The sequence below is a fragment of the Salvia hispanica genome, chromosome 5, assembly GCF_023119035.1.
Source record: "Salvia hispanica cultivar TCC Black 2014 chromosome 5, UniMelb_Shisp_WGS_1.0, whole genome shotgun sequence".
Taxonomy (NCBI): domain Eukaryota; kingdom Viridiplantae; phylum Streptophyta; class Magnoliopsida; order Lamiales; family Lamiaceae; genus Salvia; species Salvia hispanica.
Window position 1 is genome coordinate 32,789,715 of NC_062969.1, and position 22,021 is coordinate 32,811,735.

The 22,021-nt window shown below is 39.3% G+C and overlaps 1 protein-coding gene across 6 annotated transcripts; it reads left to right on the plus strand.

Annotated features, from left to right (window-relative positions):
* Window positions 1-1,954: 1,954 nt before the first annotated feature.
* On the plus strand, window positions 1,955-8,528 carry LOC125188657 (protein spt2-like). Of its 6 annotated transcripts, XM_048085642.1 has the most exons (11): window positions 1,974-2,208; window positions 3,134-3,224; window positions 3,318-3,544; window positions 3,855-3,972; window positions 6,489-6,557; window positions 6,636-6,759; window positions 6,863-6,976; window positions 7,031-7,365; window positions 7,450-7,586; window positions 7,689-7,775; window positions 8,262-8,528. In XM_048085642.1, exons 2-11 carry the CDS (start codon window positions 3,204-3,206, stop codon window positions 8,365-8,367), a joined length of 1,338 nt encoding a protein of 445 aa, XP_047941599.1. In that variant the 5' UTR covers window positions 1,974-2,208; window positions 3,134-3,203; the 3' UTR covers window positions 8,368-8,528. The 6 variants fall into 6 exon arrangements, with proteins under 6 accessions (XP_047941600.1, XP_047941599.1, XP_047941597.1 ...); XM_048085643.1 differs by having other exon boundaries at window positions 1,955-2,208; window positions 6,863-7,365; window positions 7,450-7,549; XM_048085640.1 differs by having other exon boundaries at window positions 1,976-2,208; window positions 6,863-7,365.
* Window positions 8,529-22,021: the final 13,493 nt, after the last annotated feature.

A 22,021-nucleotide genomic window follows, 5' to 3' on the forward strand; every position in this document is an offset into this window, starting at 1 on the left:
AGGTTGAGTACATGATAGTAGCTTGAAACAATACTTTATAATGTTATACTCCCTCCGTCCGCGAATAGGAGTCCCGGTTGGCCATTTTCATCCGTCCGCTATTAGGAGTCCCGGTTAGACATTTTATCTTGGGAGTATAAAAAATGACCCCACTTTTTCCTTAATTTAGAAGCTGCAATTAATTTTAATCCACTTTGATTGCAAATAATAATATAAATGGGTCCCACATTCCACTATCACACACTTAAATTATTACACTCAAACTTTTCTTAAAACCCGCACCCAACTCAACTGGGACTCCTATTCGCGGACGGAGGGAGTACTTGTCTACGAGGCCATTGATACTTGTTGATTACTTTATTTCTACTGAGGCAATGATGACACTCCAGCATCCTTACATGAGTTTGTTTTCTTATTTTCTTGTTCTTGTTTGGGGACAAACAAGTGTTTAAGTTTGGGGGAGTTGACCAACTCATATTTAGGCTTGTTTTATGGGTGATTAGAGAGTGCTTTTGATGATTTAACATGTTTAATATAGGTTTTTCACCACATATACACTAATTAGATGAGTTAATGGGTTAGTCGTAGTTTTGTGATGAAATCAGGTTGAAACGAGCCGAAGCTGAATTTTGAGGAGTTTTCCAGAGAGAAAACCCGACCGGGTGTTTCCCATTTCTCGGAAAACCCGGTCGGGTGTTTTGAAGAAATCGAGCTTCGGGAAGAAAACCCGGTCGGGTGTTTCACCACTTACAAATCACCCGACCGAGTGTTTTGTATACGTGCTCACTTAATCCTGATTTTCACTCCGAGTATAAAAGGGTTCTCACTCATTTTCGAATCCTAACTTCCCCCACTGCAAAATTGAGAGAGAAATCGAGAGATTCAAGAGGATTGAAGGCAAGGAGGCTTCCATCTTCAAGATATTGAAGAAGAACATTCTCCCCAACATCAAGTCCACCTTAGGGAGTTCTATTTTCTATTTCTACTATGTTTTCCTTTGTTCTTCTTGTATTTTCTTTTGTTTTTAGCTTCCACTATGTGTAGCTAAGTCTTTATTAGGGATATTGGTGAAGTTTGTATGGAATCCATGGGTTAAATCTTTATTTATGCTTATCTATCTCTTTTGTGATGGTCTTGTTGGTTATTGGGCTTTTTCATTGTCTAATTGCTTAGCTACCAATTGGATGTCTTGTTCTAATCATTGTCATTGAGAGATGCTTGGTTAGATTGTTAAATAATCAACAACTCCGTGCGTTTTATGTTATCGAGAGATGCATAGCTAGAGAGATGGCTTCGGTCCGTAGGTTTTAGGAGTCGGTCTTGAAGTGTAGGGAGGAGACTCCGACATTAGAGGCCGATCAACGCGTTAGATGCACCCGAGAGGGGGTCTAACCAATTAACCCGACCTTCCCAATTTGTGTGAAAACTACCTTTTATTTGCTTTACATTCCTAATTTTCTCTTATTTGTTTACTTGTTTTTTTATCTTAGTTAAGAAAAACTAAAAACCCTTTCTATTAGTCTAGATAGTGTTCAAAGTTGCATCATAGTACTCAAGCCGTCATTTAGTCTTCGAGGATCGATAATTTCAACTTGCCACGTGCTACATAACCCATACACTTGTGGGTGACATATTGATTGCAAATTTAGCATGAGTCACGGGTAACCCGAACACGACTCGAATTTTCGTTGTTCTTAACGTGTCGACCTAATAAGGACTCGAACCCAATAAGCTTTGATCCAAACCCATTAATTTCGTACAGATTCGTGTCGGGTTATCGTATCATGCCAACAGTTGCCAACCCTACATAAAAGAACTGTTATTAGTCCTGCTATTTATAAAAAGAAAAAGAAAAAGAAAAAAATAAGAGCTGTGATCGATGATAAATGGTCAAGGGTCTTCTGATTTTACGCCGAATCGGTGGTTCAAAAAAATCTGGTTCCTTCTCCGCGGCGCAAAAACCGGTTCGGTCCAACATTGTTATCCTCAACCCTACAGGCGCACGATAGCATAGCGCCCCTCTTTTCTCGTTCCTTCTCCGCGGCGCTTTATCTCGCCAGCCTCACCAAAGGAATTTCTCCTCAATTCAATTGCGAAACCCTATCTCTATGCCTCCAACACCACGACCTCCGAAAACGCAGCTCAATAAATATTGACATTTAAGCTCTGATTTATCCGTCGTCGATTCCGTTTTCACCCGTTTTAGAGGTATCTTTATTCAATTTGATCGAATCTGTTGATTTCATTCGCTATTTGATTTTTTTTTTAAATCGTGATATGATTTTAACCGTGTATGATTTTCTTGGTTTAAGAGCAAGCGTCCGAGTAAATTTCAGTATCATACGGGAGATTTGCGATTGTTTTTAATTTTTTTTAAATTGATCCTTATGTTTTTCATGCTCTGTTTATGTGTTCGATCAGCAAAAAACAATACCTTTCATCGGTTGATGATGTTGTATCTCAATTTTCTTTCCTTCGATTGAATTTTCTCGATGTTTTTCATGCGCTGTTTATTCGTGCTATCCAAAAAAATTCTAATTTTTGTATTGATGTTATAGTCCAGGAAAAAAATTTGGCTGTAATTGATTGATTAATGTTATTTTTCAATTTTGTATTCGCGATTGAATTTGATATCATCTGCATCCCACCATACAAATGATGATCTGATGATGATCTGATATTGTCCGATTGAATCTCCTTTCCTTCAAGTGTCTTAGGAAATACCTACTTTTTTTTTCATTCAATGTTGCAAATCGGTTAGGGATTTGAATATGTTTAGGCGAGTTTGTGTTGTATGAGTATGTAAATATTTACATGTGTTTGTTATATTATACAGTTAAGTGATATGTTAGATGCTTAGAAATCTGAAATGAAGATGCCACAACCTGTCATTAAGCAAATAAAGAATGAACCAATATGTGGTTTGGGTTTGATATTATCATTTGGATGTGAGGAATTTGTTTTATATACCTATATTACAACTAGTTTTCTCTGTTGGATGTTCCTTGTGCTACATTAAACAAACTATTTATTCATTCAGTTGTTTGGCATTTGGCATCTGGTAATTAATTGCAGCAATTTGCGGATCCGAGTTCAATTAATATTTGAAATATGTTTACATTTCTGTCTTCAGTGTTGGGGATTCAAGTCTTATGAGACCAGAATCCATATGTTCTGTTTGTATCTAGCAATTCATTAGAGCAATGCGAGGGTATGAAAAAGATGTAAGCAACTCACCATCTTCAAATGTATTGGCAGGTGTCTTTCGGGATACTTCTGAGATTTTAATTTTCCAAAAACATATATTTTTCTAATAGCAGGAGTATGAAAATTGGGATGAGTATGAGGAAGATGGAGAGGAGCAAGAAGAGGAAGAAGGTGGTGATGATGATTATGAAGAAGTTCATCAGCCCACCCAGGAAGAGTTGGATTACCTTGCTATCAGGCAAAAGTTAAAAGAGTCGATCAGAAAGAAGATGAAGAAGGATGCAGGGACTGCGAACTCTGCCTCCCGCAACAAAGTGAATGCATCACGTAAAGACAAGTGAGCTTACCTCAAAATTTGATCATCTTGATGTTTTTTGGATACTGTATTGAGTGAAATGAATTGGTATACATGCCTATGAAGGTCTTTAATTTGCTATGGGTTTATTCAACCATTTTTATGCACAATTTTGGGTGCTTGAGCATTTTGAATGGTTGATTTTTGTGCTAAAGATTTTACTAATATAAATATATAACACAAGCTTTGTTGATTAATCAGCAAGGATGCTATAGCTGTATTGCATATTTATATTATAGTTGTATTGCACCCAGATCAAACTAATGTTGATGTTAACTTGTAATACTTGCAGCTATGGTTCTTTCTTTGGGCCTTCACAGCCAATTATTGCTCAGAGGGTAATCCAAGAAAGCAAGTCCTTGTTGGAGAATCCAGATCTGGCAGCAAGAATGTGTAAAAGTAGCCAAAAGGTACACTTCAGTTCTGTCCTTTTTATGTTGGTACTGTTGCTTTGATGTTGTTATGCTTTCCCTTTTTTACTTCTTGAACCTTAGATGGGCCAAAGATTTACATGTGTAAATTTTAATCTAAATAACTGACATTTCAAGCTAATGACCTAGAGAGGCGTGGTTAGTTGAATTTTGATATCAGCAAGAATCATCACTACAGTTTTGTAGTCAGTTGAATGTACTGCATTAGGATGCCTGATAGCGATTAGGTAGTTGTTGTCAGAGAACAGACAGAAGAGCAAGGCCCTACCCCAAAACTACCGTTCTTAAATAAACAACTGATCAGACATTTAGCTCTTCCAGTAAGGAGCTATTTATAATCTACTAATGAAGACTCCTACTCAACAAAGACTACTCCAAAGATACAAGTAGACTCTAAACTGACTTAACTCTAAAAGATAAAAAGTCAATAAGCAATAATAAATAAACTACTCCATCCGTCCGCCATTAGGAGTCCCGGTCAGTTTTACTATAAATGGTAAGTAGACCCCTCATTCTACTCACATTCTATTGTAAAACTAATATATAAAAATGGACCCCACATTCCACTATCTTTTCTCACTTAGTTTCCTTTACATTTCTTAAAACCCATGCCGAACTCAAATGGGACTCCTAATGGCGGACGGAGGAAGTACTAAATATAAGGATGGGAGCATTAATTTGACCAATATCATCCGCCCCGATGTCAAAACAGCCTTGTCATCAAGGCGGATGTTAGAACTGTCTTCTCCACTCCCAAGGAACACGGACAATGCCTGGTGTCGGAAGAGGCACTGTAATAGGAACAATGTCGATGGCAGTGGCAGGAACCGGGGTGTTTCTGTAACAGGTAGCTGAATCGCTACCGTAACTGGAGGGTAGAGTGGTGGAAGGATTTGCATCGATGCTGTTGGGGACGGAGGGAATTCCCAGAATCCTTTCAGGCTGGTGACGGAAAGGTGGCTAGATGGAAGCGCATTGGGCCATTTCGTTTACGGTGCTGTCACACTCGGACTATGCTCTGATTGCATACATGGAGAGGGTTAATGGGTGCAATAGGCTGGAGTGTCGTAAACATCGTTGTCTTAGGAGAGTGTGAGGATGTCGCTGTGATTATTGGTGGGAATACCTGCAGATTGTGGTGGTAAAATGTAGCAGGAGTTGTTGGAGAATGGCTCTGATGCAAACGTTAAAGGTTATGTCGTGCTTATTGATCCTTGTGCACCACGCAAATGCTTTCCCTAATTTCGGGATCGCAACCATCGTTCGCTGCACCAAATTGGTGGAGATACGACGATTGTTGCTAGAGAACGAACATAAAACAAGAGGAGGCAAGAACAAAAATTGAATGACAGACTAAAAACGGAATAATGCTGATGTAATTGAATGATAAAAAACTAAAATGCAAAGATAATCCTTTGGCGAGGCCCTATGGCTGAATTACTGACTGAATTAAACCAAGTAATCAAGATGTATAGCTCATCATATCTACAAAATATATGGATTGAATCGTAGAACATCCTCTATCAGGATTGAACCCTATATATCTCTTTTTGACATAGGTCTACTCTGTTTCCTTGCACTAGCAGTTTGAAAAAACTGAAGACACGCCTATGCATGGAAATATCACATCCTATCAATGTTGTCAAATAGCGGATATAGTGGGAATATGGTACTATTGCATAGCGTTCGGCGATGGAAATGCCATGGCGCCGCCATGTCCTGCCATGGCATTGATTTTGACTATTTACCTCTTGTTTTGACTTTTTAATCTCCAATTTTGACTATAATTAACCCTTATAGACTGACCCATTGACCCATTCCCGGCTCAATTTAAAACTAAAAAGATAATTAATTAAGTTCAAATATAAATATTAAATCATATTTCCACTATCATCTTATGCTTTATTAATCGTTTTAAGAGATTTAGATGCTATATTTTTATTATTTTCTAATTTTTTGGATTAAGTATAATATATAAGTATTATTTTATTTATTTAATTATTGACCGCCGTATCCCGCCATACCGATACGCCATATCCATGTGGTGGTTGGTAGACTGCTCTAAGCCGCCATATGAGATTGATAACATTGCATCCTATATATTTATAAAAAAGTAAAGGTCAATTTTGGTCCTAAACATATGACCCAAATACGAATTTGGTCCAAAACATTCACTTTTTGAAAATTAGGTCCATAACAAATGGAAGTATCAATGAATTAGTCCTTTTTTAGAAGGACTAACGGTCAACGCTAATGGCATAGTAGCATGATTGTTAGTTTTTTGTCGGGAACCGTCAAAAAAGGACCACTCCGACAAAGATTTCCTTTCTTATGGACTGGTTTTCAAAGAGTGAATGTTTTGGACCAAATTCGTATTTTGGTCATATGTTTAGGACTAAAATTGACCTTTACTCTATATAAAATCTTTTAGTCGCCTCTCAAAGATATCGATAACATGTGTCACTGTTTTGGTTGTAACCTGTGTTTATCTGCAGGAGAAGAAGACCTATGTTTCGGCTCCTGTCAGTTCGAAGTCTCAAGCACCGCCATATGTTAAAAATGGGGTAAGAATTTATAATTTATGCTATTTTAACTGATTGCTGTACTTGTTTCTCAATTCTGGATTGCTGAAATTGTTGCAGTTGAAGAAAAAAGTTGAAATACTGAAAAATACGAGAGACTATTCATTTCTGTTATTGGATGATGCTGAGGTTCCAGCCTCCTCAAAAGGTCTATCCCCAAGAAATGTGTCAGCCCCCAAGTCTGGTGTGAGATTGCTCCTCTGTACTTTCTGGTTCGTTGACGCAAATCTTGTCGCAATTATATTTTTCTTAAGGGAACTCATACAGGTTTTTTCATGGACTTGAAGATGCACGATCTGCAGAATTCATGCATAGGAGCAGCAGACTAGTGGTGAATGGTCGTGTAAGAGAAGTTTCCAATGGTCGTGATGGCAGAAAGCCTATGCTTCCATGTAGCCAAAGTAAGGCTAAAGTTGGGATGGATAATGTAGCTCATACTAACAAGTCATCTGCAGAATCTAGGAAACAGTTTGGTAACAATAGTGGAAGTGGTCCTGGCCGGCCTCTAGGGCACAAAGTTGTGCCTTCTAAGAGTTCAGTACCTGCTACAGCGAAGTCAGCACAACCTGTTGCAAAAAATATTAACTCTGGTGTACGTAAACCAACGTCTTCATCTCTCCAACCCGTCGCACGAAGACCTATTTCATCAAATTTGAAATCTGGAAATAACAGACCTACTTCATCGCATGGTCAGCCTTCAACTTTGAGAAGACCTGTACAAAAAGACTATCATGGGACTACCAAGCCTAAGGTTGTTAGTAAGCAGTTATTGCCTTCCTCTAAGGTTCAGGTATGAACTATTAGATCAGTACAAATTAATTTTGCTTTATATTAGTTCTAAAATTTTGTAAGGGTTATTTTATTGTTTTGGTAGACGAAGATTTCGCCTCAAAGACACCCGGCACGCGTTCCTTCGCGCGATGAACGACCAAAGGCAAAACCCAAGAGGCAGCTCCATGATGAAGATTCTGAGGGTGCGGATGCCATAAATTTAATAAGACAAATGTTTGGGTAATTGAACATTTTTTATTGGTACCTTATGAATTATTCTTTTACAGAGGGAAACTTTTCCATAGTATTCAAGTATTAAAGACTACTATATTTGTCTGGCAGTTATAATCCTAATAGGTTTCGAGATGATGATGACACTGATGACATGGAGGCCAATTTTGATGATATCATTAGGGAGGAGAAACGAAGGTCAGTGAGATGCACTGAGTATCTAATTATTAAATATAAACTGGTTCATTGACATGGCTTTTTAACTTTGTGCTATAGTATTATCAGCACAGTATTATCATTGTATATAATCATGAATCATGCAGGAATTTTGGACCCATCTTTACAATATCTAAGAAGTTAAATGATTGTTCTTTCTTTATTAATGCGGTCAGTAATTAGTTAGCTACTTAGAGTTTTACATTCAGTTGCTCAGAAATCAATTTTCATATGGATTTATATTTGGAATTTATGCTAATATATGCTGCGTGCCTCTGCTGGAATTTGAACACCAAGAGTTTTTGGAAATTCAATCAATCTATCTCATTATTTGCCTTTTGTTTGTGCCTTGTATTATCCTGGAAAGAAATGTGTATGGGTTGGTGAAAATAGTGGGGTGCACTCTGATATGTGATCTTAACATCGAGCTTTTCGCTGCTTTGAATATCAAATATGTTTGCTGTGTAGTTCAAGAATTGCCAAACAAGAAGATGAGGAACAACGCATCCTGATTGAAGAGGAAGAAAGAAGGGAAAGGATGAGGCAGGCGAAGAAGCGCAAGATGAGCCGTTAAAAGGAGCCGTAAATAGATAGATGACAAGGGAAATGGAGAGGAGTTTGTTATGGTTGATTTGCTGTTGCTTTGTATCTACATGAATCGATCAAACTCTGGGAACTTGCTATAACAATTGTAATCATTTTCTATTTTGGATTCATTATTTTCTTTTTGTTGAAGGCCCAAATCTACAGTTTTATCTATATGATTGTTTCTGTTACGCCGATGGTTAGTGGGACTAATGTTTATTTGTATCAAGCTTTTGGAAAATTGTATCTTAGTGACACATTTTCCTTTCGAAATGTTACACTTTGAATGACGGTACTTTTTAAAAGAGAAATATCACTTCATACTTTATTTTATTATTATTTTATTATTTATTCATTTAACTTATAACACAATACACAACCTGCTATGTGATTGAATGCTAATTACAACTAATATAAACTATTGAACAACTAATATAAACTATAGAAGTTTCTAATGGTTTATAAATTGTCATAAAAGAGAAATATCACTTCATGCTTTATTTTATTATTATTTTATTATTTATTCATTTAACTTATAACACAATACACAACCTGCTATGTGATTGAATGCTAATTACAACTAATATAAACTATTGAACAACTAATATAAACTATAGAAGTTTCTAATGGTTTATAAATTGTCATATGTAATTTTATTTTTTATTTTTTAATATTGAAAAGATAAGAATAATTATCAAATTTAGGCTTAAGAAATATGGATAGTGACACTGGCATATCTACGTAGGAACAAGGGGCTACAGTTGAACCCCCAAAACTTGTTGTTAATACTATTGTACTTGGAGATACAACCAAAATTCAGTTATAGCCTATCATAAACCCAGTATTTCTACCTAGAGGACCAGGTCTGAACTCTCTCCACCATTTCTTTTCCTTTAATTTCTTCCAAGACTTTGTATGTATTCAAATCAATATTTTGTAACTAAAATTGTTTAATTCCTATTTAGTTTTTGTTTAATATTTCATTTTTAGTTGACTTTGTATGTATTCAAAGCAATATTTTTCAACTCAATTTGTTTAATTCCTATTTAGATTTTGTTTAATATTTCATTTTTGATAGAGATTCTCTCCATTCATTGCTAACAACTTCTCCTAAAATTTTGTATTAATTCAATAAACTTTGATATACTCTTGTCAAATTTTATTTTATTTATTTATATTTAATATTTGATATTTACTTTGTTCTTAATAATTTATACAATTAACTTTTATATAATATAGTTTTAACTAACCAAGTATTTCTGTGCATGATTCAAATTTTTTAAAAAGATTTTTTTTCTATGAAAAAAATAAAGATAATATTTAAAAAAATAGAAAAATTGTGAAAACAAAACAAATAGAACTAAAAGGATTAGCTAAAATTTGAAACTTTAAATAGTCATAACTATTTTTTCACCCCATATCAAAATTCATGAATAGGCCACTGGGTAGTGATAAAATACAAACTTATATATTGTACAAACTCCAAACTTTTCAATATAGTGTCTACACAACTTCAACACAATGTCAATATAATGTAAAATTTCTAGATTTTGACATTAACACAATGTCTACACAATGTCTACACAATGTCAACACGGTGTCAACCGTTGACCACTATCCAAAAATTTTATGCTTAAATAGAAACATCTAACTTAGGGCGGGACGGAAGGAGTAACAACTAGCATTTATCAACTTTTATCTTTGGTTATTTCGTAAGTGACAACCGGTACCTTTAAGAGCTCATATATGGGTTTAACTGTATGTTTGATATATACATGACTTGGATTACTTATATGGCGTTGAAGCCTATGTTTCACCTTTGAAAATTAATCCATCATTTTGGAGGGTTATTAGACAAGCAACATTGGAACTTGCACCTAGATAATAGCATAAAAGCATCTTGGAAGCATGCTTTTTGAGAGGTCTGGCTGATATATCAATTAATTCATAATCTGCAGGTCAAAGAAATCCACTAGACTACAAGGTCTGGGAATTCGATAACAAGGAAGATTATGGTCGTCGGACTCACCTTCAGCCTGCTGTTAAGAAAATAATACCTCAACCCACTACACTGTAACTAGCATAGAGAAGTAAGGGTCGAACCCACAGAGATAGATAGGACGCGAGTGAGAGATAAGAGGACTTTGGACTGGCTTGGCTGCTGCCACGCAAACTTGGGTTGAGAACATTAACTAATAGACTCGGGAAATGCAAATTATCTATTCTAACAGCTAGACCTAGGAAAAGGAAAACATGATAAAAACATGCATGATGAAAACAGAGATCTAAACAGAGTAACACTTCAACAATGAAATTTACCAGACCTAGTGAACAACTTTCTTAAAATGACTAGACCGACTAACAACAGACTGTGGGGACCATTTCCAAAAACGGCAAAGGTACAAATGAAAAGCTGCAAATAACTAACTATGAATTTAAATAACAACCAACTTCATCTTCACCAACGATTCGTGATCACAAATGCAGAAAAAATAGAGTAAAACATCAAATCGGAACATAGCATGTCGAATTGAAGGATCAGATTACGATTAACTAAGAAAACAGAACATATCTACTACCACTAGACGAGGTAAATGAGAAACAGGAACTAAACTTCAAAACCCATGCAGAATTTAACAGATCTAAACATCGGACGCTTCATCTGCTCCGGATCCAAGCCATCCACAACAAACCACAGCAAATTCCTTCTCCGATCACTTCGATCTAACCACATTCAACCGATCAACTGCAATTCCAACACAATTCAACTTCAACTAAACCAATCAAGTGCGAAAAGCATCCAAGGTAAAGCAACAATCAACGTAAATATAAAACGAAAACATAACATAAAGTTCCAGAGCTAAACGATTAAGAATTCAACAAGGATTCAACAAAACAAATGCCGATCTCGAACAACAAAACTCGGTGAAATTCAGAACGGAAATAAAAATGAAAGCGGTAAATTATTTCTTCGCCTCACGTGGAGACGGTGGTACACAATAGCAACTCAAAACACGAACCCCAACCCCATGAATTCCAATAACCCCCAAGTGTGTGTGTAGAAGTGTGTGAAAAGCGAGCTAAGAGCAAAAATGTGAGAGATGATGCTATCAGGTGTGTTGCGTGCTCTTTACTTATAGGCGTGGAGTTGTTCTTCTAGAATCTTCTCTTGAATTTTCCTTTTTGCCCTCCATCTAGAAATCTCCCCCGTCTGGTATTTTTTTTTCCTTTTTCTGCTCACTTTTCCGCCAGATTCCTTTACCAGGTAATTTTCTTCCTTCCTTCCTGGATTTGGAGATTTCTTCTACACACCTGGCTTAAAAGCTGTGTTAGACCCAGGAAATTGTTGAATTTAATCCCATAACCAATGCATGAAATTAGCCTTATCAAACTGCTCACACTTAAACTGTACTTGTCCTCAAGTATAAAGACAAGAAAAAGAAATAAGGCGAATTTCAATGCATGGTTATCTTATGACCGACCCTAAAGACACATAAACTCCTAGACTTAGACACATTACTGACTTGACAAAAAGAAAACACATACGTAAAGAAAAATAAACACATATGCATGAACTAGCTTGAACTTTTAAGCAGCCGTCCCCACAAGCTTAAGGTCAATCCAATAGTCTACACTCTCCAAATCCTCCCCTTCCCTTCTTCCACCTAGTCGGTCTGTCAGTTCGTCAAGATAGCCTATAGCTTCGCCAATTGTTGGATTTACTCGATCACTCATTCCTAACCAGGGATGTTAGGATCGATCACTTTTAAGTATTGCCCTACCACTGATGCCTCGGGTTATGAGAATTTCTCCTTTCTAAGCCTCCTACTTTCCTTAATTTTTAATTTTCCTAGACTTCGTCCAGCTTATACCACTAAGTTTTATTTTTATTTTTTTTATTCCTCCCTTGGACTTCGTCCAGCTTATACCTCCAGAATTTTTTCTTTTTCTCCACTATTTCCTCCTTTCTATATTCTCACCCTAAGCATCAGATGGTAGCCCCTTTTTTTACATGTTAGCACACAATATTTAGGCTTATAACTCACTTATATAGTGGAGCTTCACAACTAGGTCAGCTAAGGCATTCTATATCATTCTTACTTCCTCCAAACCGATTTCAGCTCATTAAGGAAAGATGCCTCAAAGTTGTAGTGCATCCTATCTTCAATTACTCTCACTAAGGGGATCTTGCTTTATTATTTTCACCAGCTCATGCTAAAAACACATAAAACTTAATAAAAGCTAACTCCTAGACCTAATGACTCTTACGCATGCTAAGCACAGATTGCACTAACTCCCTCCCCCCTCCCACTTCACTCCAGCTTGTCTCCAAGCTATCCTAGTGAATGGGGGAAACAGGGAAGTTGGTGCATACAACAAAGCAAAACAAAGAAAAATAAAACAAATTCACGAAAACTTAAACAAATATAAAAACATACAAAAGAAACTTCTCACACTTAGACCGGACACCGGGCTAAGTGGGAGAAGACACAAATACTAAACAGAAAACAAACATGCTAAACAAACAAAAACTTCTCACACTTAGACCAAGGATTGGGCTAAGTGGGAGATCGCACACATAAACAATTATAAACAAGCTCAACATAAAAAAGAAAACAGACATACAAGCATAAATAAGAAAAGAAAACAAAAAAAAGTAAAAACTGAAATGTAAGTCATCTGGAGGGAGGGGTATCAATTCTGAGTCTGGCCCCCTCGGGAGCCAGACTTGGGTGGTGCACTGGGGCAGTTCGTCTTCACTTTCTTCCTAACCGGCGACTCCGGTTCCTCTTCCTCAATCAGGGGTTGTTTCGACATGGGCTTCTTAACTGACACGGGCGCTAGGGACCTTGACACGGATTGGGCTACCACAGGCTTGGACGCGGGCGGGGGTCGCTGGAGAGATGAGCTGCCTTGACCGGACTGCCTGGCCGCACTACCGGATCCAGGAGGCAACCTTTGCTGGGTCTGGGAGAATTTCTCCCTAGCCACTCTGCCATTGTCTTCATCAACCTGACCGCGTCAGCCATCCTTTCATTTTGAGCTGATTAACGCTCGGCCAGGACATCAATGCTCCTCTTCAGAGCTTGTATCTCCAGTCGCACTTCCCCGATTTCTCTCCTTACTTCCATCACTTCCTTCCTCAACTCCTCACTATCCACGGCCGCTGGTGCTTCCACTCCTTCGGGTTCTCTCTTCACCACACCATCTGGTCGCCCAATCTCATAAAAACAAGTTTCCTCTCCATCCATATATAAGAGGTTCCTATTGAAGAAGTACTCCACGCTGAATAGCTCTGGAGTTTCGCACATAAGCACAGTAGGGCAGGCCTTGGCAATCTTCATAATGAAGTTGCGTTGTGTGTAGGCGCCCAGGAGATGGCAGGTATACAGATGGCGGGAAGGGTTCGAAGTCATGGAATGGCAAGCTTGTGCCAGCCAGTAGCCCTGTTGGACTTTGATCCTCTTGGCCATGCACCAGGTGAAGTAAAGCTCGGTAGTGGTGAGGGCTGAACTGGCGGTACCCATGAGATTGTAGCCGATGAACTCTTGAGCAAATCTAAGAAGGTGGTTTGTGATGTGGAAGCCTTTAGAAACACTGGTCTTAAAGTTTCCACTCCTTCTGTGTGTTATTGCCTCCCACGCCGACTGCGGTGCAAACCCTGGAGTGTTCTTCGGTGGGCCGAACATCCTCTCATTCCATATTCCTTCTTCGTCCTCTTCATTCGTAAACAACCCCATTCAGATGGACCACTATCTTATACTCATCAGATGCTCAATGTTGAACAGGTGGAAGGAGATTGAATCAGCGTCTGGCTCCGTAGTAGCCTTGAATCGAAAGGTAGAGAAAAACTCCCTCGCTGCAACCACTATGATCCAGCAACCATTCGAAGCCGATGTCCTGAATACAGGAAAGGAACTCTTCCTCCAATTCAATGTGTTTCAGGGACTCTGAATCATAGCGCTTGCCCGACTTAGCCAATTTCCCAGCTGCGCTCCTTTCTTTATAAGTTTGTGCTCTCTTCGAGTCATCAAACTTCTCCATGGACTCCAGGAGCTTTTTGGTGATCCATATCTCAGCCCGTTCAAAGTTGGGTACCTCCTCCTGCTCTGACTCCTCTTCCGTTTCACTCTCAGCGGCTGGATTACCCAGGCCAGGACCGACCGGTTCCTTAGTGTAAGGAACCTTGGTTGGTACGGGGAGTGGCTTGACGGAAGCAGTTCTTTTCGACTTCCTGGGCTGGGGAGTGGCCGCATGCTTCCCTTTGCGCTTTCGTTCCACGACCAAGCAGCGTTCTTCCTTGTCAACTACCTCCTCTTCAGGCCCAGGAGCTTCTTCCTCCTGCTCATCTCCTGCCCCCGGGGCAAGGAATTCCAGTCTTATGGGCTGATCGATGTTATCTACCTTGTCCAGCAAGCTCCGTCTGGTCCTTCGCCTAGATTTCCTCAGATCTATCGGCGAGTCCTCTTTGTCTGGTACATCCACCAGATCCACAACTTCCTTCAGCCCTTCCTCCTCGGGCTTCTGAACATCAGTATTCACGGGGATTTCCTCCCCCATAGACTTTCCCAGGGTTTCCCCCTCATAATTTTTCGGGGTTTCACCCTCAACAACCAGACTCGGGGTTTCCCCCACAACAGACGTAAACGGGGTTCCCCCTTCAACATACACAAATGGGGTTTCCCCCTTAGAAACAACTTTAACAGGGATCTCCCCCTCAGCAGATATAACAGGGGTTTCACCCTCAGGATTTCTTGGGGTTTCCCCCTCAGCGGACTCAAACACAGGGGTTTCCCCCTCCAAGCTTCTCTCAACAAGGGTTTCCCCGTCAATCGCTTCCTCATCATTCCGTTCATCCACCAGCATGTGCTCCCTCTCCTCCGCCAGATTACCACCCGCCTCCTGTTCACCTGTCTCCTCCGCAATGCTTGGGCTCGACCAGGTCTTTGCATGTGATTGATCGCGAGCAAGGGCTCCAATCGAGACCTGAGGCTCTTTGGTATGTGCGATCGAGGATTGGGCCGTCGTCTCCTCTGGAACCGTGGGTGGCGGTGGTGCTGCGGTTGTGGCTACGACAGATTTCCCTTCTTCACTGCCGAATTTTTGTGTCAATTCCTTTAAGAACGCTGCCTCTTTGGAAAAAGAAAATTGTTTATTTCTTTTCTTTTAGATGAGGAAGAGGAACGGTTGCAGGGGTGATGTAAGCAACCGTATGCCTACTCAAAAAGCGAATTTTGAATTTCAAAAATTATCCGATTTCACTCCAAAAATTTGGATCCGATAATATCTCCTTCACCCTGCAACTCACAATTCCACACAGAAAAGAAATCAAAGGTGAAACGCCAAGTTCCCAGGTCGAGGATTTATAGATGAGACAAAACAATTTCCCTGAGGAGCTCAGTGTTTCGAAAATTATTTTGGAAGATTAATTTTTTCTTTGTTTGGATTTTTTATTTTGAAAAAGCATTTAAACTATTTACATTTGCAGCTGAGTATTCTCGAGATTCCCTGGCTCAGTGTATAGATCAGAAATGCATTACCAATTACTTGACCCAGGAATTCGCGTAGTGGCACTTCCGCCACTACACACAACTCCGAATTGTCCCTAAAGATTTTCGCTCGATGATCATTAACAAGGAAAAGAATAGAGTTAGGGGTGCTTCCCTGGATTTCCACAGCTCCATTTGCTCGAAGGCCAACAACGGTGTATGGTCCGGTCCACTTGGACTTCAGCTTCCCTGGCATCAGCTTGAGCCGGGACTGAAAAAGTAGTACCTTTTGTCCCACCTGCAGTTCTTTGACTCGGAGATTCTTGTCATGCCAGAGTTTGGTTATCTCCTTATACCACATTGCAGACTCATATGACTCAAGCCGTAGCTCTTCCAGTTCTTGCAGCTGCAATTTTGTTCTCCTTCATAGGCCTGGGACTTCATATTTATCTCTTTGATCGCCCAATATACTCTATGCTCCACTCCCACGGGGAGATGGCACATCTTGCCGAACACCAACCTGTAAGGTGACATCCCAATAGGTGTTTTAAATGCAGTCCTGTAGGCCCAAACAACGCATCGCCGAGCATCTTGCTCCAATCCCTCCTTGACGAGTTAACGGTCTTTTCCAATATTTCCTTGATCTCCCTATTAGAAATTTCTGCCTGGCCATTGGACTGAGGGTGGTAAGGAGTAGATAACCTATGGTGGACACTGTATTTCCTCATCAATGCTTCAATGGTGCGAGTGCAGAAGTGTGTTCCCTGGTCTGAGACTATAGCTCGAGGCACTCCATACCTGTTAAAAATATTCGCCTTCAGAAACTTTGCTACTTCTTTCGATTCACAGGTAGGTGTAGCCTTAGCCTATATCCATTTGGACACATAGTCCACCGCGACCAGTATATAAATGTTACCATAGGAGGATGGGAACGGTCCCATAAAGTCCATCCCCCATACGTCGAAGATCTCGCAGACGATTACTGGAACTTGGGGCATTTTATCCCTCCTTGGAATTCCTCCTGTTTGCTGGCATCTCTCGTAGCATTGACAGAATTCGAAAGAATCCTTGTTCAGCGTTGGCCAGTAGAATCCACTATCCAAAACCTTCCTAGCAGTCTTTCTAGGTCCAAAGTGACATCCACACGCCAGGGCATGATGGCAGTGGTTAAGCACGTCCTTCTGCTCCCATTTCAGAATACACCTTCTTGATCAGAGCACATCTTCCAAAGGTAAGGATCGTCCCAAAAGTAGTACTTGGCCTCGCTCTTCAACTTCATCTTTTGGGCCCGGGAAGTTTCTTGTGAACTCGGTACCTCTCCTGTGACCAAGTAGTTAGCCAGGTCGGCGAACCATGGTTCTGTATTCAACGGATATTTCCCTTTATCAGGTTCTCCTGGGCCGGTTACTGCATGTACTGCTTCCCAGCTGATTGGTCTAGCAGATTCCCCTAGGTAGTAAAGATGTTCTTCGGGGAAGGCATCAGAGATGATCGCTACCTTCTTCTCTGCACCCTTCTTATCTCTTACCTCCCAATCAAACTCATGCAGAAGTAACACCCATCGGATTAACCTTGGCTTAGACTCCTTCTTCGCCAGTAAGTACTTTATAGCTGCGTGATCTGTGAAAACAATCACCCTCTACCCAAGCAAGTATGGTCAGAAATTCTAAAGGAATACACAATAGCTAACATTTTCTTCTCTGTGGTATCGTAGTTTTTATGGGCTTGATTAAGAGTCTTTGATGCATAGAAAATTACGTAACTTTTTCCATCAATTCTTTGACCCAGCACTAGTCCTACTGCGAAATCGCTCGCATCGCACATGACTTCGAACGAATGATTCCAGTCGGGTGCTCTAATTATTGGAGCAGAGATAAGCTTGTCCTTCAGCAATTGGAATGCCTTTTTACAATCTTCGTCGAAGATGAACTCGACATAATTGTGCAGGAGATGGGTAAGTGGCTGAGCAATCTTCGCGAAGTCCCTTATGAATCTTCTATAAAAACCTGCATGCCCTAGGAATCCCCTGACTTCTTTCTGATTCCTAGGGTAAGGAAACTTCGAAATCACATCCACCTTTGCTTTGTCCACTTGTATGCCCCTCTCCGAGACTACATGGCCTAGGACGATTCCCTCTGGCATCATGAAGTGGCACTTCTCAAAATTTAGAACCAAATTCTTTTCCTGACATCTCCTTAGTATGAGGTCTAGGTTGGCTACCTTAATACTACCTAAAAGCACTCCGAGACTACCTAAAAGCATGCCGCTAGACTCAGCAGATTCATTCTCACTCATTTTTATAACATGAAAATCAGCCAGATACAAGAAATCATGCACTTTAACTATTACGTTTTCCAGCACACCTTCGGGGAAATACATGTTCTATCAGCCAATTGAATTACCACATTCGTGTCAACCAATCTAACTCCTACCAATTTCTTGTATAGGGAAAGCGGTAAAACATTTATTGACGCCCCTAGGTCACACATTGTTAGGTTTGGTATACTAAAAAGCATGTTTTGAGTAAGTTTCGCGCGAATAGAATCTTGCTTTTGTATGCAAAAACTCTACAATCCACTTTTAACCCGATTCAGTATTATTCGAGTAGTTTCGTACGAATAGAATCAGTATATTATTACATTGTGTTTGCTTGTGCATTTATAAATTTTTTTATAAATATTTAAATGTATAAGAAGCAAACAAAGTCTAAGTCTTTTGCTTAGTAGACCGGTTGTGGGCGTCGTCCAATTTAAGGTAACACGGTCAGATCTATGAAATAAGATGACATTGGTGTGGTATAGCACTGAACGGATCTAATAGCAAGACGTATCTTTATGCTATCTACTGAAAGACTAGGTCATGATAAAATACTATTTCTTAATCTACATATGTTAGTATTGAGCATATGGTATTGATTATGCACTACTTTGACTTATCAAATGGTGCGGGTTTTTCGCAACCCAATAATCCCGATATATTGGGTAGTGGTGATTAATATCTAGCGGTGCTAGGATTGCTATTATGTTGAATCGCGCGCGAGGTGAGTCTCGTTTGATAATGTTCTCAAGAGGAGCTCGAACAAGGTTTTATTATTCGGAAAACTGGCCAGTTGGAGTTTTATTACTGTATGAATAATAAATAAGTGTTTCTTGCTAAGTCCACTCTTGTAATTAATAAGATGTTAATTAATTAAGTCCATAGCATACATTAATTAATTAAGGGATATTTGTATTTTAAGCGCGAGAAATAAATAATAAACAAAGTGGAAATCCAAATTACTTGTAATTTCGGATTTGAATAGGGAGGTCAATATTACTTCTGATGTGGCTGCGCGTAATATTCCAATATATGCTTGTATTAAATTGTGGGTTCAATTTAATTAGTAAAAAGCTAATTGGGGTGAGCCCGTATCCAAAACCTTCCATAGATCTCTGTCTGAGCCCAAAAGAAACTTAATATAAATAGGAGAATAAAGGAAATAGAATAATTAATTATTTCATTATGAAATTTTTGTTCCTTTCTCTCTACATAAGGAAACGATTTTTTATTTTCTCCTCCGTGAGAATTTCAGCTCTTCTTCCGTGAGGAATTTTCTGTCTTCTTTATTCGAGTCCTAGTATTTTGATAAGATCAGCCCACCCCACCCTGATATTGAGATATAGTTCGGGAACTAGAGAGAAGATCCGTGGTCTAGTATTGAAGATCATCACGTGGAGAAGGCACGAGCAATCGACGATTCTTTGGAGAATCAAAATCGGTAACTCTAAACCGTAGAAATCATGTTTAGGATTTATATTTTCTAAGCATGAATTATTTGCGTTCTAGCATGCAATTACATTGTGTTTCGTTGTGCAAGGGGCACCAAACACGAGCACACATAATCGGTCAAATAGATCCTTGTCTAATTTATTTGTTTTGTACAAGTCTTTCGTTGTGCAAGGGGCACCAAACCCAGCACACATAGCATGCTCAATCTTTATGTCTCCCAGAGAAATGGGTAAGGTGAACATACCTGGGTCAGTGCATTTTGAAGGCATTCTCCTTTTCTGTATCGTAGCTGACACGTTCTCTCCAATCACTATCTGTTAGGTTTGGTATACTGAAAAGCATTTTTCGAGCAAGTTTCGCTTAAATAGAATCTTGCTTGTATACGTAAAACTCTATACTCCACTTGTAACCCGATTCAATATTATTCGAGCAGTTTCGCACGAATAGAATCAGTATATTATTACATTGTGTTTGCTTGTGCATTTATAAGATGTTTTATAAACATTTAAATGTATAAGAAGCAAACAAAGTCTAAGTATTTTGCTTAGTAGACCTGGTTGTGGGCGTCGTCCACTTTAAGGTAACACGGTCGGTTCTATGCAATGCTTTGCAAAAGAAAAAGAGAATTTCACAACCCAGATAGACTTAGACTACCTATCGTGAAAGGTTGCATTGTCAGTCCGATTATTTCTAAGGCTTACTGGAATAAGATGACGTTGGTGTGGTATAGCACTGAATGGATCTAACAGCAAGACGTGTCTTTATGTTATGTACTGAAAGACTAAGTCTTGATAAATAACTATTTCTTAATCTACATACGTTAGCATTGAGCATACGGTATTGATTATGCACTACTTTGATTTATCAAATGGTGCGGGTTTTTCGCAACCCAATAATCCTGATATATTGGTTAGTGGTGATTAATATCTAGCGGTGCTAGGATTGCTATTATGTTGAATCGTGCGTGAGGTGAGTCTCGTTTGATAAAGTCCTCAAGAGGAGCTCGAACAAGGTTTTATTATTCGAAAACTGGCCAGTTGGAGTTTTATCACTCTATGAATAATAAATAAGTGTTTCTTGCTAAGTCCACTCTTGGAATTAATAAGATGTTAATTAATTAAGTCCATAGCAGACATTAATTAATTAATGGACATTTATATCTTAAGCGCGGGAAATAAATAATATAAATAATAGAAACCCGAATTACTTATAATTTCGGATTTGGATGGGGAGTGCAATATTACTTCTATAGTGGTTGCTCGTAATATTCCAATATAAGTTTGTATTAAATTGTGGGTTCAATTTAATTAGTAAAAAGCTAATTGGAGGAGCCCATATCCAAAACCTTCCACAGATCCCTAACTGGGCCCAATATGAACTTAATTAGAAGTAGAAATTTTCGTCCCCCTCTATTTTTAGAGAAGCTCGAAAATTCTCTCAGTTCTCCTCTGTGAGATTTTTCTGTCTTCTTTGTTCGAGTCCTAGTATTTTGATAAGATCAGTCCACCCTGATATCGAGATACAGTTCGGGAACCAGAGAGAAGATCCGTGGTCTAGTATTGAAGATCATCACGTGGAGATGGCGCGAGCAATCGACGATTCTTTGGAGAATCAAATCGGTAACTCTAAACCGTAGAATTCATGTTTTAGGATTTACTTTATTTGAGTATGAATTATTTGCGTTCTAGCATGCATTTATCTGTTTAACATGTGAATTGATTAATCGCATAATCGGTCAAATAGATCCGTATGTGATTTATTTGTTTTGTATAAGTCTTCCGCTGTGCAAGGGGCACCAAAACCCCAGCAATTGGTATCAGAGCCAATTTTTGGCTCTGATTATATGAATTAATTTCATGTTATGTGAATTGCTTGAATGCAAAGTAAGGAGAATCGAGCTCCAATATTGGATTCCAATACCTGGACGTTTCATCATTACGTGTATATTAATTGTGTTTTGGTTGACAAATAATCTATGTCGGTAATCACTACAAAAGGCGTATGATATGATTTATGTTGTCCATGTATGAATGGAATTCTATTTCTCCATGTACGTGATTTTGGATTCAAATATCACAATCGTTCGTTGCGCTGCTCGGATACAGGAGCTTCAGCTCCTAGATTTTATAGATGCCGCAGCAGCAGCGTCAGTCCGTTGCGGCGGTAGCGGCGACCGGAGTTCAGGCTGCCCAAACTCTCGGGCTTGTCTGTCTTGACGGGACGCTGGCAGCAACGGTGATGATGCAGCAATGCAGCAGTGCCGTCAGCTCGAGTGGGAGCCTGTCGGCAGATTCCCAGACTCGTGAGGCGACGGCAGCGCTGCAGCGGAGCAGTCGGAGTCCGACGGAGAGCTAGATTAGGGGTTTTCCTATGCCTCGTCCCGTG